The 18,773-nt window shown below is 40.3% G+C and overlaps 1 protein-coding gene across 1 annotated transcript in view; it reads left to right on the forward strand.

The window, feature by feature from the left end:
* THSD7A (thrombospondin type 1 domain containing 7A) overlaps positions 1 to 18,773 on the forward strand; it is a 539,353-nt gene that overhangs the window by 370,220 nt on the left and 150,360 nt on the right. The window contains exons 5-7 of the mRNA XM_054020318.1: positions 2,166 to 2,414; positions 4,031 to 4,212; positions 15,685 to 15,840. Of these exons, the coding sequence (XP_053876293.1) occupies positions 2,166 to 2,414; positions 4,031 to 4,212; positions 15,685 to 15,840 (587 nt within the window). The remainder of the gene's footprint in view (positions 1 to 2,165; positions 2,415 to 4,030; positions 4,213 to 15,684; positions 15,841 to 18,773) is intronic.

An 18,773-nucleotide genomic window follows, 5' to 3' on the forward strand; every position in this document is an offset into this window, starting at 1 on the left:
TGATCAAACATGGCTGAAGAGTATATTTTTGTCTTCTCTTTTATGCATACTTTCCACTCTAATATTATTTGCAAGAAAAGTGCCATTAATATTTGTAGGAAACTCAGGAGGGGAATGGTAGTCTAGCATCTTTCATCCAGAAGGATCCACAAACACCGTACATATAAGAATCCACATGGAATATGGCTCTTGTTCACAGTCATTAAAAAGTGTTTCCATGCAGAATCAATACATATGTACCTGCTATTAGGAACATAGAAATTGTCATACCCGATCTGACTAGTGGTCCATATAGTTCAGTGCCTGATACTTCAAAGGAATGTGGAAGAAATCTCATAATGGTCCATTGTAGAATAATCTTTCCCCAAGGGAAGTTTTTCATATTCCCCCATCAGTTAGTAGTTGTCTTCTACGCTGAAGCAGAACTGCATTCATATAAAATATGTGTTCATTCCTAACATAGCCATCATAAATGTCCATGCTAAGATCTTGGCCTCAGTTGAGACCCCCTTCTTTTTCTGCTATATCCTTTGTTAAATTCCTGGGAAGGGTATGCCTTTGATTTGTGTAATGGCATTATAATATTTTCAGTATTATTTTCTATACCATTCTAAATACCTCAAAACATTTGTTTGCTTTTTTGACTGCTGCTATACACTGAGCAGAGTGTTACACTGAACAATCTACAGTGACGTGTAGATCTTTTTCCTGACTGGTTACAGTTAATTCAAAACTGAGTAGCCTATATTAGAACAAGTATGATGAATATGAATTATTGTAACTATGATTAAAGAGTTGGTATTATGACAAGTCTAGTCAAGATGCTGTTTTACTTGAGTTTTGCTGTAGATTTTTTGTTCTTATTGTGAATCAAACTATAAAGCAAATGGGTTAACTTTTCTCTGTAGAATAAATGTTTTCAAAAGTTATGTAGGCACTTAGGAACGTAAGTCTCCGTGAAAGCCTACATAACATTGTGAGTGAAGCCAAGCTCATATAGAGTTGAAGCAGATAGATTGGCTTAGGAAAAGGGAATTAAAGGCCACATTTATGCTCCATTTCATAGTGTGGGCAATATCTTGATACAGCCACCACAACTCCCTTCAGACTCCTACAGATTATGTTACATCTCTGTGGCAACTATATCAATTGCTTACATGGAAAAGTATTTAATATATTTGTAGCTGTCTTTTAAAGTAATTGATCAGCTGCCACTGAGGAGGAGCCAGCACTGTTTGACCAGCCGTTTTCACATTGTGAGCATCTCTGATGCTGATAATTCCTTTTTTCAAACAATGCCAAACAAACCAAGGTGGAACTAAAAACAAAACAAAAAAAATGATGCAAACTGTGATTCATTTTCATTTATTTGTATTATCATACAGTGAAGACAGGTAGGTAAAAATGTATATTTAACATTTGACCCCAGTATTTCTTTAAAACGTTATTGCTTTTTCCTTTCCTAAAAAGCAGTGTGCTATACTGTATTTGACTGGCCATATCCAGAAGATTTTACTCACCCAACTCTTATTTAGACAATTAAAGTCAGAGGAAGCTTTGTGTGAATGAGGACTTGCAAGAGGCTTTCTGGCTGCCCCAAGCAAACCGCGACGGCCAGAACGGCAAAGCAAAAAAAAACCCCAAAAAACCTGTGGCGCGGCTGGAGCCAGGATGCAGGTGAAGGGAGCGGGGGGGAGAGAGAGAAGGGGGGCTGCCAGAGCTATGGCGGGGCGCTACCACGCGGCCCCTCCCGCTGTGCCCCCTGCCAGGAGGCTCCACACCACTCCGGTTGGCTGGGAGGGAAGGACGTGGGCTGCCCTGCCGAGCTTGCTGCAGGGTGCTCCTGTCCTCCATGTCGCCGCCCCCTACAGGGCGGCCAGAGCGGAACAACAACAACCAAAAAAAACGGCCGTGCCGCCTTAAGATTGGGCAGAATGCCACCTCCTACAAGCTGCCGCCCCAAGCACTAGCTTGCTCGGCTGGTGCCTGGAACCGGCCCTGGCAAGAGGTGGCCTAACACATCCTCAAAATAATCCGCAGTTCTCAGCAGAAATAAATGCTTCCTAAGTGTGTTCATTGTTCGGTTCAGGGAATAGCATATTCATATAGGGATTCATAACTGCTTGTGAACACAGGTACTTAAAATCTTATTGCTCTTTTTACAGCTTTTGCCAACAAGACAAGTTGCCAATTACCTTCCAGTCCTGTGTGATCACTAAGGAGTGCCAGGTGTCAGAGTGGTCTGAGTGGAGCCCCTGTTCTAAAACATGTTTTGATATGACATCCCCTAAAGGAAATCGTACAAGAACACGGACCATTAAGCAGTTTCCTATCGGCAGTGAAAGTGAATGCCCAGAGCTAGAAGAAATAGAGCAATGTAGCTCTCAAGGAGATGGTGTGGCACCGTGTGTTACGTAAGTGTTAATATGTACCCCACCCCATCAAAATGAATACTGTACATCCCGTGGGAGAGTGCAGCACGTTGATAATGATTTGATTGACAATACAAGTACATTTAAAAGAAAATACTAGGATTTGGTTTATGTGTGTGCATATTCAGTAATCCCACTAAAAGCTAACATTTGCATATAGTTGCAGTTGTACTGAAGTTACTTCCTACTCTAAATATAGAGAAATAACTTACATGACTTTGTAAATGCTGACTTTTAAAATGTGAACATGTGTGTACACACTGATACACTTTTGTGCACTACTTTGAACCAGCTTTAAGGGCATAGTAAAACAAATTTATTGATTCAGTGGTGATTTTTCCTACAGATCCTTTCTTCTAGAATCCATCATTGTTTGTTTGAAGTACAGGGCACAATTCCATACCAAGTGTCTTACACAGTAAGAAGCTGGTATGTATTCCTTGAGCAGCCAAACTCTTATCTGACTTCATTGGGAATTTAGGCTGATTAAAGAAGGCAAGACTGAGCCCTAAATCAGGAGGGGAAGAGGCTAAAAGTGGTAGTAAATAAATTAGTCCTGTTTAGAGTATAGGAAGTTTGAGAGCAAGCAAACACTTTAGATTCAGGAGATTGCTTTCATCATTAGCATCTAATTGAGATGAATATTAACAGTCACAACTGTGCTTTTTCTTTATCTGCCTGGAAAGAACTATTGGGGAAACAGCATTTGATGTTATGCCATTTTGCATCTGTGCGTTTTGACTCTGGAACATCATTTTCCTTGAAGAGGAGAAATATCATCATTCTCCATCTTCAGCAGCATCGGGAAATGATTCCCTTGATATTGCCTTAAAGTACTTGTTGGGCAGAGAAGCCTGTGACATGTCTTTCAATTCATAAGTCTGACTGGGGTTTTAAGTTGGAGTCATAGACCTTCTTTCTTATGCACTCACTGATGAGAAAGCTCACAGCTTCTCTTCATTTGTAAGTACTCAGCGGGGGGGGTTGAGCACCGCAGAGAAGCTATCTTACTCTCGAGGGTGAAAAAAGAACTCACTGAAATAATTTTTTTGAAAAAAGAAGTACAATTATAGTTTTGCCTTGATATGCAGGGGGAGCATTCATGCTTCTTATCAAAGGTAAATTGGAGGCTTTACCTTTTTTTTTTTTTTTTTTTTTTCAGGTCTTATGTTTCTCAGTGTGCACATTTCTTTGATTTTTGTTGTGTATTACTTTACTCTAGCTGTCTAGTTCTAAACAAGTGCTAAGATTCACAAACCTGGGGATTGGCAGATTTGAGCATAAAACTCAATTTCTTTCCATGCAACATTATTATTCTTCCTTGCAGTAAAATAATAAATTCCACAGATTAAACTTAATCAAAGATCTTCCTAAATGTAACCTTTTCAAAAAAGAAATAATGAGGAAAATAGTTTAATCAGTGTAGAATACCAAACCTCATGCATATCTGTAAAATAAAGATTTTTGGGGAGCCAATCCTTCTAGATAATGAGTCAGCAATATTAGGGCACTTTGCTTTGTATAATCAAATATTACCTTGTGTGGCTTTACATGTTTTAAAGAACTAATTAACTCAATTTGCAATTACTTTGATTCAGGTATGGCTGGAGAACCACAGAGTGGACAGAATGTCGTGTTGACCCTTTACTTAGCCAACAGGACAAAAGACGAGGGAATCAGACAGCTCTGTGTGGAGGTGGAATTCAAACCCGTGAGGTGTACTGTGTGCAAGCTAATGAAAATCTCCTCTCCTATTTAAATACCCTCAAGGAAAAAGAAGGTAAATTTCATTCACTTGCAATTGAATTAGTGTGAAAACTGAACACTTCAGCATGCCGGAGCTTTTTGACCTCCATTGTCTTCTGTCACAAGTGTCTTATTTTATTATAGGTTACTGCGATCTATTTTTTAAAATCTAATTTAAATGGAAATATTTAATTCCAGGAGGGATGGGTTCATTCTTTATTCGTAAATGTCCATATCTTACTCTGAACTGTTTTTTCATAAGACTTCCTGAAGGCTTCCTTAACTGTAGGATGGTCTTGTGGTAAGAAAGATACAAGACTGGGAATCATGAACTCTGGGTTCTAGTCCCAGTTCTGCCAGAGATTTTCTGTGTAACCTTGTGCAAGTCATTTTAACCTCTCTGTGCTTGTATAGGTTGCACCTCGAAAAAGAAAAAAGTAAATGCATGTGTAAAGTCACTGTGGAAATATATATGTGAAATGACTTTACAGGTTCAAAAAGAGCACTAAACTTGGCTTTTCCTTGAAACCACACAAAATGTGATGGTTTGGGTTGACTTTCATGTAGAGTTCTTGTTTTTGTGTAAAACTGTAATTCAGCGTGATACTTGTGTGGATTTGTTCTCCCAAAATTGAAACAGGAAAAAAAAGTTTATATGAAGAGACTCTCTGCAAACTAAAAACACCAAGTTTCTCATAATTGTAGCCTCTACAGTTCCTTAAGAAAAGAGAGAGGAAAGCTTATCCCCTGGTCTCCTTTTACTTACATATGTGTAAGTGAACTCCATTTACTTCATTGAAGTGACTCCGGATTTACACCAGTGTGAGTGAGTGAAGAATCAGGCCCCTAACATTTTCCAAAGAAAGACGTTATTTTCCTAGTGTCATGAGGATTCTTACCTTGATAAAGGTGTCCTGGATACAAAAATATTCTGGAGATGAAAGCTGGAGGATGATCTTGTGGTTAAGGCGTTTGGAATGGAACGTGGGAGATTTGGGTTCAATTCCTGGTTTTGCCACAAACTTCATATGTGACCTTAGAAAAAGTTTCCATCTGCAGAATGTGTAGAATAAAAATTCCATGATTAATAGGTATAGTGTTAATGAGTTGGATAGCTGATGTGATGATTGGGGTCTTATAAGCACCTAGCTCTATATAGTTAACATAAAATACTTTTCTGACGAGTTCAACTATATTATTATATGCATTTTTGAAGAACAAAACATCAGTGAGTAATTTACATTAACATACTTTTTGCTGCTGGAGAATAATGTAACTTGAAAGGAACGGCTTATCCATTGGTAATTTAGAAATCCTTCAAGACAGTAAATTATACTAAGTGCATTTAGCCCACAATTCTGATGACATTTATTTTTATACATTATGCAGCTGTATGGTACAAATTTACATTGGCACAAAGAAATACAACCACACACTCCAGGAAAAAGGACATCCTTGACTTGGGCATACATAGCTAAACATTTATAAGAGAGGTGGCCACATTGTAGCCTACAGAGTTCTCTAGTGTGGGGCATCTTTAATCTGGGCACTGCAGTTTGTGGAGACTACCAGTCTCAGCATCCATTTTTAATATATCTGCTTGGATTAAGATGGAGCATTGTTTGCTGAGACTTCTATGTGCCATCGGTTGCACCTGCATATTTATGAGGGAGGGAGTCTTCAGTCTGCTTCATTTAATACAAATTAAAAGCAAATTTCCTCTAGGACCAAGTTGAGATGCCCCTGCTTTAGAAGTAAAGGGTGACAAACTCTCAGCTAAAGAGAGGCAACAATAAAATCAGCAACAGCTTACTGTTCAGAATGATGATCAGGATTTGGGTAGACTGTGAAGTCTTGCTGGCTTAGGCTGGTGTGAAATCTGTCCTTATCATAATGTGACAGGAATATGCAGAGCCCATCAGGAGGTAATCTCTGTAGGCCCCATAAGGCTGTTTAAAATGTAACTAGTCTTTGGATGCATAAACATGAGAACACTTTTTTCAAGAGCTCAAACTAGGGGTGAAGTGAGTTTTAGTTTAAAAAGCTCTGGGGACATTTCCATTTTTGGAGACAGATTAAAAAAAGTGTTGTGGTTTTTTTAAAGCAGCTTCTGGGCACCCCTAGAAACAGCAATTTGGCGTGATTAAACGGTGTGATTAAAACCAGGCAATGATTCAAGAACTGGAGGGGAAAAATCCCACCAACCCTAACAGTGGGAAACCCCTTCTTATAATGTAGCTCTGTGTTCATAAACAGTTCAGTAAGGCTGTTTTGGAAACTTCCATTCTCACATATTCATAGTGGTGTTTCCCTATTATTTCAGAAAGTCAGTCACAGAGCACGTCGAAGTCTAGTGCTGCACCACTTCTATCAATCACTTTTGAAATAACAGGTAGGTAATTAAGGCCTTCTACCTGACATTTCAATCAAAAGTGTGCCAGGAGGCACTGTCCCCTTTGGGAGAACTATGTTGTCTATATATAAAAAAGTATATTTCTTTCTAAAATAGTTTGTTACTGTACCTGTGAGCTCTCACTCATAAGGTTCAAGATAATAAAAGAAATAAGAGGACAAAATACTTACACATCAGGTACCAGACCTGAAATACAAACTAGTAGCACAGATTCAAACCAAACCTTTATCCATTTTTTGAAATGTTCTGATAAATATCTTTCACTTCTATTTCCCATCCTGGCCTAAAGTGCTGGGAATTTCTTTGGTCTTCCAAAATTTCCACTTTCCTTTGCTATTTCCAGCTAGGGTTGTCAATTTTGGTTGGACGTATTCCTGGAGCTTTCATCACATGACATAACCTTCTATTAAAGATTCATCTTTAATTCCTGGAGACTCCAGAACAATCTTGGAGGGTTGGCAGCCCTATTTCCAGATCTGTTTTGCTGATTCAGGATATTTGTATAATTAAGATAAGAATTTGAACTTTGGATGTTTATCTAAACTGAAACTTCGAGCCTTTTGGGGTTGGTACATCCCTATAAGCCAAGTTCAGAAATTTACTATCTTCATTTCAGAAATTACAAGTTTACATTTGAGCAGGAATATTGTGTGTCGCGGTTAGGCCAGGGAACGGGAAATTAAGGATTACTAGGTTCTGTTGTTCTGTCACTCACTGTGTATTTTAGGCAAATCATTCAACTTCTCCTTGCCTCTCTTTACCCATCTGCAAAATTGATATAACTGTGTACCTCACCATAGAACTGAAAGGGACTACTTACATGCATAGGTGTGTATGGATTTGTCTTCACTACAAGGGTAAGTCGACCTAAGTTAAGCTACTCCAGCTATGTGAATAATGTAGCTGGAGTCGATGTAGCTTAGTTCAACTTATCCCGGTGTCTTCACTGCACTGCATCGATGGGAGACGCTCTCCAGTTGACTTACCTTAGTTCTCTTGGGGAGCTGGAGTACTGAAGTCAACTGAGAGAGCTCTGCCATCAATTTAGTGGATCTTCACTAGACCCACTAAATCGACACCTGCTGCATCGATTGCAGCAGTGTCGATCTCCCTGGTAGTGAGGACAAGCCCTAAGTGTTTGCAAGATCAGAGTCTGAAGTAGTAGTTTTAGAGTTTGGCAATAAACTTTAGCACATACATTACAGAAAACTGGGAAGGAAACTCGTGATGTTATCTTTCATCCATTTTGTTAGTGTGGCTTTTTTAAAATGCTCATTTGTTCTGCTTTTGTGAAAGTAGAGCAACTAGTGTCCTGAAAAAAAATGGTGAGCTCTTGCTGGGGCATGGATGTACAGATGCTCTTCCTGTGACACTGTGGCCCCGTTGGCAGAAGCAGCCCAGAGAATGCAATGAATTACCTCATTCCCCGCACCACTCTGGCTGTGACCGCATGATGGCCACTTTGAGGCCACACTGGGCAGCTGGGATTCTCTGCCAGAGGAGGAGCTGGTGCACATCCTTGGTGAAATTAGCCCACTGTTTACCAAGAGAGGTGAGTTTGTGCTTTTGTGGTGGTGATTTTTAAAATGTAGCTACTCTACAGTCCTCATGCTCGTAGGCGTCTACCTTACTGTATGAATTTTTCCAGTGACTTGTCTAGACAGTATAAAGCTCAGGAGAGGGTTCCTGGGGTTGTAGCTAATTATTTTCCAGGCACTTGCTAGTAGGTAGTATTCTTTGGGACTAGACACACTGAGTTAGCAGCCCATAAGTGGGCACAGAAAAGCACTTTGAGTTTGTTTGATTTTTATCCCACTTTAGGAGAAAGGGGATAAAATTCTAGATTTTTAGAACACACTAAGAGAGAGGTTCCTAGTTCAGCAGAGAATGATGGGGTGTGTGTGTTTGTGTGTGTGTGTGTTTTTGTTTGTTTGGGTTTTTTGTTTAATCTCCCAGCCCGAACTTGAAAGCCATTCCAAACCTGAACCTAATTTTCTGGTTTGGCAGGGGGAAAATGAGAGCTTGTTAGCAAAACACATTCTGTTTTGTTCTTATTCGTGTCCAAAATTTGAGCAACATATCTGAAAACCACGCAGAGCTTGTGTTATTAAGCATTATTAACTTAATGTTCATCACCACTGACAGGGAATGAAAGAACCAAGCCGCCTCATTCACAACCTCTACCACAAATGCACGAAAAGAAAATATGAAAGGGGCAGCACTGAGAGGGGAAACATCTTTTGACTGTGAACGTCTGTATCCAGTAGCAGCTTCTTTCAAAGCATCTCAAGTCAGACAATAAGGGGTCAGATGCTGAGCTTATTTGCACTGGTGTAAATCTGGAGGAAAGCCACTGACGTTAAAGGGGTTGGGATGCTAATAGGAGGTCCAGGCTTGCCACAACTCAGCAGTTTACTGTAAAGAAAATAAATAATCTTTATCATACTCTAGCCTCTGGCTGAAATTAATCCTAGATATGTAGCTAGCAAAGTGGTTTGGGAGCTCTCTGGATGAAAAGTGATATATAACAGAGATCACATCATACATGAGAAGGTAATAGTAACAAAAAATCCTTTCCTGTGTGGTGGTGTTTTTTTTTTTTTTTTTTACTTTTTGAGACTTGCTACTATCAGATGGTTTTTCAACTCACTCTCTCTGCTGAGACTTTGGCAGCACTGAAATAGGCTTTCAGATAGGCACAGGGACTTGGTGGAATTACTGGGGAAATGATGGCTGAAGAGAAATGCCCCTTTGTCACACAGAAAGATGCATTGTGCCATTCGCTGTGTACTCTACTCACAACATTTATTTGAGATGTATCAGAGAAGCTGGTCAAGCACAGACAAGTTTCTTGCAGTCAGTAACTATTACTGTTGAGTTTTTAGCTAAAACAGTGTTTTAGAGATGGACACTGGGAATCAGAGCTATGCAAAGAACAGCTTTTTTTCAATTTGCTGACAGTTTTGAAAAATAAATAGATAAATGTTTTGGAATTTTTGGTGAACCAAAACAAGGGGGCGGGGGTATTTAATTTAATGTAAAAAACAATTGACCAAAATTTATGCAAATTTGCAAAATGTTTCAGTCGACCTGAAACGGTGAGGAGGGCTTTAAACTAGGTTCTACGGGGACAGGTGAGCAAAGCCCACAGGTAAGTGGGGAACATGGACACCTGGGAGATGGGTCGGAAATAAGAGGGAGTGTGGGCTAGCTATAATGGCAGAGAGAAAGGAGGGTCAGGGCAAAACTGGGAGGCAAGATCGAACCAGTATCTTAGATGCCTATATACAAATGGGAGAAGTATGGGTAATAAGGAGGAAGAACTGGAAGTGCTAATAAATAAATACACCTATGACATTGTTGGCATCACTGAAACTTGGTGGGATAATACACATGATTGGAATGTTGGTGTGGAGGGGTACAGCTTGCTCAGGAAGGATAGACAGGGGGAAAAGGGAGGAGGTGTTGCCTTATATATTAAAAGTGTACACACTTGGACTGAGGTGGAGACGGAAGTGTTGAGAGTCTCTGGGTTAGGCTAAAAAGGGTAAAAAACAAGGGTGATGTCATGCTAGGAGTCTACTACAGGCCACCTAACCAGGTGGAAGAGGTGGATGAGGCTTTTTTTAAACAACTAACAAAATCATCCAAAGCCCAAGATTTGGTAGTGATGGGGGACTTCAACTATCCAAATGTATGTTGGGAAAATAACACAGCGGGGCACAGACTATCCAACAAATTCTTGGACTGCATTGCAGACAACTTTTTATTTCAGAAGCTTAAAAAAGCTACTAGGTGGGAAGCTGTTCTAGACTTGATTTTAACAAATAGGGAGGAACTCATTGAGAATTTGAAAGTAGAAGGCAGCTTGGGTGAAAGTGATCATGAAATCATAGAGTTTGAAATTCTAAGGAAGGGTAGAAGGGAGTACAGCAAAATAGAGACAATGGATTTCAGGAAGGCGGATTTTTGGTAAGCTCAGAGAACTGATAGGTAAGGTCCCATGGGAATCAAGACTGAGGGAAAAACAACTGAGGAGAGTTGGCAGTTTTTCAAAGGGACACTATTAAGGGCCCAAAAGCAAGCTATTCCGCTGGTTAGGAAAGATAGAAAATGTGGCAAAAGACCACTTTGGCTTAACCACAAGATCTTGCATGATCTAAAAAATAAAAAGGAGTCATATAAAAAATGGAAACTAGGACAGATTACAAAGGATGAATATAGGCAAACAACACAGGAATGCAGGGGCAAGATTAGAAAGGCAAAGGCATAAAATGAGCTCAAACTAGCTACGGGAATAAAGGGAAACAAGAAGACTTTTTATCAATACATTAGAAGCAAGAGGAAGACCAAAGACAGGGTAGGCCCACTGCTCAGTGAAGAGGGAGAAACAGGAAACTTGGAAATAGCAGAGATGCTTAATGACTTATTTGTTTCGGTCTTCACCAAGAAGTCTGAAGGAATGCCTAACATAGTGAATGCTAATGGGAAGGGGGAGAGTTTAGCAGATAAAATAAAAAAAGAACAAGTTAAAAATCACTTAGAAAAATTGCCCCCTGCAAGTCACCAGGGCCTGATGAAATGTAGCCTAGAATACTCAAGGAGCTAATAGAGGAGGTATCTGAGCCTCTAGCTATTATCTCCCAAATCATAGGAGATGGGAGAGATTCCAGAAGACTGGAAAAGGGCAAATATAGTGCCTATCTATAAAAAGGGAAATAAAAACAATCCAGGAAACTATGGACCAGTTAGTTTAACTTATGTGCCAGGGAAGATAATGCAGCAAGTAATAAAGGAAATCATCTGCAAACACTTGGAATGTGGTAAGGTGATAGAGAATAGCCAGCATGGATTTGTAAAGAACAAATCATGTCAAACCAATCTGATAGTTTTCTTTGATAGGATAACGAGTCTTGTGGATAAGGGAGAAGCAGTGGATGTGGTATACCTGGACTTTAGTAAGGCATTTGATACGGTCTCGCATGATATTCTTATTGATAAACTAGGTAAATACAATTTAGATGGGGCTACTATAAGGTGGGTGCATAACTGGCTGGATAACCATACTCAGAGAGTTGTTATTAATGGTTCCCAATCCTGATGGAAAGGCATAACAAGTGGGGTTCCGCAGGGGTCTGTTTTGGGACTGGCTCTGTTCTTCATTAACGACTTAGATATTGGCATAGAAAGTACGCTTATTAAGTTTGCAGATGATAGCAAACTGGGAGGGATTGCAACTGCTTTGGAGGACAGGGTCATAATTCAAAATGATCTGGACAAATTGGAGAGATGGTCTGAGGTAAACAGGATGAAGTTTAACAGAGACAAATGCAAAGTGCTCCACTTAGGAAGGGAACAATCAGTTTCACACATACAGAACGGGAAGAGACTGTCTAGGAAGGAGTATGGCAGAAAGGGATCTAGGGGTTATAGTTGACCACAAGCTAAATATGAATCAACAGTGTGATGCTGTTGCAAAAAAAGCAGACGTGATTCTGGGATGCATTAACGGGTATGTTGTGAGCAAGACACAAGAAGTCATTCTTCCGCTCTACTCTGTGCTGGTTAGGCCTCAGCTGGAGTATTGTGTCCAGTTCTGGGCACCTCATTCCAAGAAAGATGTGGAGAAATTGGAGAGGGTCCAGAGAAGAGCAACAAGAATGATTAAAGGTCTTGAGAACATGACCTATGAAGGAAGGCTGAAAGAATTGGGTTTGTTTAGTTTGGAAAAGAGGAGACTGAGAGGGGACATGATAGCAGTTTTCAGGTATCCAAAAGGGTGTCATAAGGAGGAGGGAGAAAACTTGTTCACCTTCGTCTCTAAGGATAGAACAAGAAGCAATGGACTTAAACTGCAGTAAGGGAGGTTTAGGTTGGACATTAGGAAAAAGTTCCTAACTGTCAGGGTGATTAAACACTGGAATAAACTGCCTAGGGAGGCTGTGGAATCTCCGTCTCTGGAGATATTTAAGAGAAGGTTAGATAAATGTCTATCGGGGATGGTCTAGACAGTATTTGGTCCTGCCATGAGGGCAGGGGACTGGACTCGATGACCTCTCGAGGTCCCTTCCAGTCCTAGAATCTATATGAATCTATGACCCAAATTTGCATTTTGGAGCAGAAAAGAAAAAAAGTTTTTACCTGGAATTTTTTCCTACTTCCATGTGAGGAGCAATTTGACTGAGTTAAGTTGGAGTGACTGAATAAGCAGTATATTTGTACTGTGCATCATTGCAATGTGCTTTGTGATACAGTATCACTACAAAGGAAATAAGACCAAAATTCAGTGGGGATAAGTTTGCTTAATTTACTGTCATCTAAAAAAGAAATTCTGAGTAATGCAGTGCAATGCACATTCTGAATCTTAAAATACAGGAAACATTTCCAAATAATTATTCTCTCCCACCATTGCAATACTTTTTTTTGTCTCTCAAGCTACTTCAGTAAACCTGAATGAGTAGCAGACAGGGTCATTCATAACAACTTTATACTTCATGTTACACTGAAGGATAGTAAACAAGATGGCATAAAATTGTGTTGTATTGAGAGAGTTATTTGTACTATTTACATACCCCTGAAGCATTTCTTGCTTAAGATACCTTATAGATGAATGACTGAAGTGGCCGATATTTTCAACAGGTTTTATATGAATAGTATATTTGATATTCTTCATGGAAGAGAAGCTGAAGTCTTTACTCATGGCCATACCATGTCTGGTCTTCATACAGGTGTCCAGTGGGAGAGGGTTCAAAGAGCCTTCTGGCCAGACACAGTTGCGGTCTTTGCTGTTGTGGAAGTCCAGGAATGGTTTCCTCTTTATTCCTAAAGAGGAAGAAGTAATTTATATTTCGAAGTACCAGTGGAGGAGGACTGGTGCACTGGAGGGAGTATGCTGTACCTCATGAAGGAACGCAGCAGTGGGTACCCTGCCCTTGTGCCTCAAAAGGCTCTAGGAGGCATTCTTCAGAATGCTTCCCTGTGCTCCTATTGGGGCTCCACAAGGCCCCCATAGTGTGGCTGTGCCTTAAAGTTACAAATGTCTCTTTCTTTTTACTCTGCCTTTACTTATGCAAGCTCCCAATGAATTCAAAGGCAGTTTTAGTAAGAGCTGTGTAAGGACCTCACGATTCAAGATAAAGGCTACAAAGAAGTGGCGATGACTTGCTAACTCCTGCTTTTATTAAATACTATCCAGTAAAGATACAATTACATGCAAATTATATGTTTGTTTACATTTATTTTTGCTACAAGTTATGCACTTTATGCAGATGATCATGCACATCAGGAACAGACTTCAGGCTTCTGGAAAATTGCCAGTGCAGCCTTCAGTGTCATAAGGTTTAGGCCCCACCATAGCACTGTGCATATGTTAGAATACTTCTTTCCAGCGTTGTCTTCTTATGTTAGAAAATGGGAGTTCTGGAGTATGTTTAACAGGTATTTGCCCTCTCCACACTGCAGCTTTGCTTCATGGAGCAAAGCAGCACAAAGCCGTGCACAAAGTATCAGGATGGGAAGGACAGTTCCACGGGATGCTGCCTTCTCATTCCCTCCCTCTCAAAATGTAGCTTCCAGTCGCCCGCTAGTGGGCCTGTGGCTAAAAGGGATGTGCATTACCTGAAGGGTCAGGCAGGCAGAAACAGGTGCATGCAACACATGTACATGTGAATAAGAGACTCCACTACCTTAACAATAGCATGCAGCTCATTCATCAATCCTCTGTTGTTATTGCTGTGTTACTGTGATCCTCAAGACCCTGATTCTGCCACCCATACTCCCTCTGAGTAGTATCTTGCTGCAAAGATAGTTGTAATCAATGGGACTATATACAGCATAAGGTACTACCTAAGTTGCAATAGAGGGTCCTGTGGCACCTTTAAGACTAACAGAAGTATTGGGAGCATAAGCTTTCGTGGGTAAGAACCTCACTTCTTCAGATGCAACCTAAGTTGAGTAACGGTGGCAGAACAGAGTTCTGATTAATTAAACTCTTGTTTTGAAAGCACAGTTCTGAAGGAGCAGTCATGATGTTTAACTTTAGGGAATCACATCTTTTTAGTCAATTGGACAGAGGTAATTTGAATGGCTGATCTATATCCTGTGCTTAGTTTTAAGTATTTTGTGAGGAGCTGAATTATGAAAGATCTTCTCTTGAGAGTTATTGGTAAAAGTGGATTGCAATAAAGGAATGCATTTGTTGGTTGGAGACAGATGCATACATATATCCAACATGCCAGGAAAGATATCCCATTGCGCCTAGGTGCTCGAAGGACAATAGAGCTTGGGCTGTAGTGTACTGAAGGCTGTATCCTGGCTCTCAGTGTAGGAGAACAGGGTGGTTCTGCTCTCTTATGGGCCTTCCCTGGTCCACAAGAAACAGGGTTTCTGCCTGCTCAGATACCTTCCATGTGGACTGATTACACACTGCTGGAAGTAATATATTAAAACAATTATACCTATGTACTAGATTAAAAAGCTGTGCACAGAATACATGTTAAATATGGTTTTCCTTGAACCAAGTACAGCTATCGCTGCACAACTTTTGTAGGTGGGTGATTTTCTGTGTGTTTGGAAGGGCTTTAGAGTTAAAGGAAAGCAAATAGACTCTGTCATCGTTATATTTCAGTGATTTAAATTCAGTATCTCTAATTTGCTGTGCAGTTGAAGTGTTAGCATTTATGAGATTATAACTAGGCTTTGAAGTTACAATACCCTATTAAGGTGAATGAAAATTTACACTTCTGTTGGTTCAATTGTTCCAGTCAAGATGCACTCAATAAGAGAGCAGGACATTGATTTGCATGGGAGCCAATGTGAAGAACTATTGTAATAATATTCTCCATTCATTAACTGCAAGAGCAAGGTCCTAGAGAATACTGCAATATTTGTGGATTCTTCCTAATTCCACATAATCTGGTTTGACTCAGTCCATGCAGTGAGTTCATTAGATTTATTTTTAAGAGAATAGTTTTACACTTACTTCATCAGATTAAAATGATGAGACAGAAGATTTTCTGACTGAAGAGTAGTGGTGTCAACTTGCAGCAAAGCATTATGCAAGTATTAAAAATATGTTGTCTTTATTGTATACAGCTTCCAAGCCTGTGGATCGGAAACTGTGCACAGGACCTGTACCTAGCACCACTCAATTGTGCCATATCCCTTGTCCAATAGAATGTGAAGTGTCAGCTTGGTCTGCTTGGGGACCATGCACCTATGAAAGCTGTGAAGACCAGCAAGCCAAAAAGGGTATGTACACATTTTAAATTCCTCCTTTTCAAAAAACATTTTTATTTTACTTAGTTTTTACACGGTACTTGAAAAAAATATTTGCAAGACTCTAGGGACCTTTGACAATACTGACGTCTTCATACTTATATCAGCAAGAGAGCCCGCAACAGCCTCCAAAAATCAGAAAAATAACCAGCCAAAATACCCACCCATAAGTACCGCCTCTCAGTGTTCTCCTTCCTTCCCAAAAGCCTTGGGAAAGAGATGGGCTTTCTAGTGAGTTCTGTAGGTCAACAGATCTGGGCTATTTTAGGACAATTACAAAGTTGAGTGCCTCCTTTTAAATTGAGGGGGATCCAGCATGAATCTCTCTCCAGATCACAGCTGTGGCTGTGTCACATAAAGAGAAAACAGCAGTCTCTGAAGTAGGAATTTCTCAAGCCATTCAGGGATTTACAAGTCAAGATCACCTTAAAAATTGACCAGTAGACCATTAGACAACCACTGCAAATCTTAGAGCAGGAGCTTCATTTGCAGAGTACCCTTGAGACCCTATTTAACTGGCAGGCTGATGCATTCTGTGCCAGTTTCAGTTTCCAAGGGTATTTAAAGGGTAGCCCCATGCAGTGCATGCTGCAGTAATCAGATCTCCAGGTGTCCAAAGGCATGAATCACAATAGTCACGCTGAATCAGCGTGACCGGCGGACCATCCGCAAGCGCGCCGCTGAAAGCCACGTGACTGCCATGCTTGGGGCAGCAAAAAACATAGAGCCGTCCCTGCCTGCACAGATGCTCTTGGTGGGAAGATAAGACCATTTGGTGATCTGATTTCCTTCAGCTTCTCCACTGGCGATTGGAGTTGGTTGAGTTTATTGGTAGAGATTACTGTTGTGTAGAAAAAAACCTGAAATGACTGTCTCTGTTGTAGTGAGGGGATGGTGATTTGTGCTTTTTGGAAAATATCAGCCCAAAACCAGCTTCTCTGGTATTCTGGAATTCTGCTTCCTGTTTTTGTCTTATGTGATGCGATTTAACTTTTCTGCTGCAATTTAGGGATGGATAGAGAAAGGCAATTTGTCCTTTTAGCCTGCTTGTTTTATTTTCAAAATCTTTGCCATACATTTTATAGGGGGGAGGGATAGCTCAGTGGTTTGAGCATTGGCCTGCTAAACCCAGGGTTGTGAGTTCAATCCTTGAGGGGGCCATTTAGAGAACTGGGGTAAAAATCTGTCTGGGGATTGGGCCTGCTTTGAGCCGGGGGTTGGACTAGATGACCTCTTGAGGTCCCTTCCAACCCTGATATTCTATGATTTTCAAATGTGGATGTAGATTGCAGTATTTCTGCCTAGTTTCTCCTGGTGTGGATAATGCTGAAGTGGGGAAAACTGATAAAAATCTGATCTTTGATGTTTCTATAGTAGGGTAAGGTTTAAAGTCAAATCTGAAAAAAAAAAAGTTCTACATGAGTCATTTTATGCTTCTCCCATCTAGCTATAGTCTCATGAGATAAACTGCCCATTTCTAGACCTGTAATTTGCTACCCCATGCAATTTGTTTTAGTGCCTTGAATTGATTTGTAATAGCTGAATAGACTCGGAGAAGTGTTACAGTTCCTTCTATAGTAAACAGCTATACACATGGAGGTATCTCTCATATGTTCATATTTGCCCATCTTGTTTTCCTATATGATAGTTTATTTTGTTCAAGCATAAGCAGCAATGTGCTGTTTAGTGTTTTCATTTCCTATATCAATATTTATAATCAACTTTGTCTTACTCTTTTTTCCTCTAGTTAACCCCTGTGTGACTCCAACTTTCCTGCTGTTAGTTTCAGAAGCAGAGCTGCACTTAAAGGTCATGATAAGGGAACTCAAGCATTGCAAATTTAAAATAACCTATATCTTCCACTTAATCACACCCATTTCTAGTACTATTCAGTGGTCAGATGCAGGACTGCATGCAAATTCACCCATGAATGTGACAGGGATTTCTTCTTTCCTTCCCTCTGACATACATTCACTAGGTAGCAGGAATGGATATCTCGCTGGAATAAGCAAAGGCACCTTGACAGTGAGATGAGAGGAATCCAGGCATTACATTGTGAACATGTAAATCCTAGGTTCCCCTTCACCAGTTCTCCTGTACTTATTGCTTTCCATAGGTGCTTCTTTAGGAAACACTTAGATGCATAGTATCAGGGGGTAGCCGTGTTAGTCTGTATCCACAAAAACAACAAGGAGTCCGGTGGCACCTGAAAGACTAACAGATTTATTTGGGCATAAGCTTTCGTGGGTAAAAAACCTCACGTGCATCTGAAGAAGTGGGTTTTTACCCAGGAAAGCTTATGTCCAAATAAATGTTAGTCCTTAAGGTGATACCAGACTCCTTGTTGTTTTTACTTAGATACATATGCTGCTTGGATTGAAATATTTGTGCATTATAGTGTGATGAATTCATGAGCAGAAAGCAAACAATGCTTTTTTCTCACCCCTTTGTCACTGTATCACTCCTATTCCCATATTTCCCCCTCTTTTTTCCTCTTCACCCCTCATTCCCTCTCTTATCTATTCATGTCTCCCCCTCTTTCTATTTTACAGTTTGCATACCCTTTTTTCTTCTCCTGTGTCTAATCATATATGTGCCTCTGTCAGACTTTTCCTTTCCCCTTCTCTCCTATCTCCGCTTCTTGCTTTTCCCTCCCATATTGTCTCATCTTCCCTTCCTGTCTCATCTCATCTCTATCCTTCCCCATCTCTGCTTCATTTTCTTCCTACCCCACTGTTCCTTCTTTGCTTTTTCCTCCTCTCTCAGTTCTCTGTCAGAGAGTCTTCCTCCTCAGGCATCTCTTGCTATTTTTACTGGACATCCTGCTAACTCAAAGCCGATTCAGTCCTTCAGAGAGGCCACATCTCCTTATCAATGTGGTGCACTGTCAGAAGTAGGAACAGGCT

Source organism: Malaclemys terrapin, chromosome 2 (genome assembly GCF_027887155.1).
Source record: "Malaclemys terrapin pileata isolate rMalTer1 chromosome 2, rMalTer1.hap1, whole genome shotgun sequence".
Classification (NCBI taxonomy): Eukaryota; Metazoa; Chordata; order Testudines; family Emydidae; genus Malaclemys; species Malaclemys terrapin.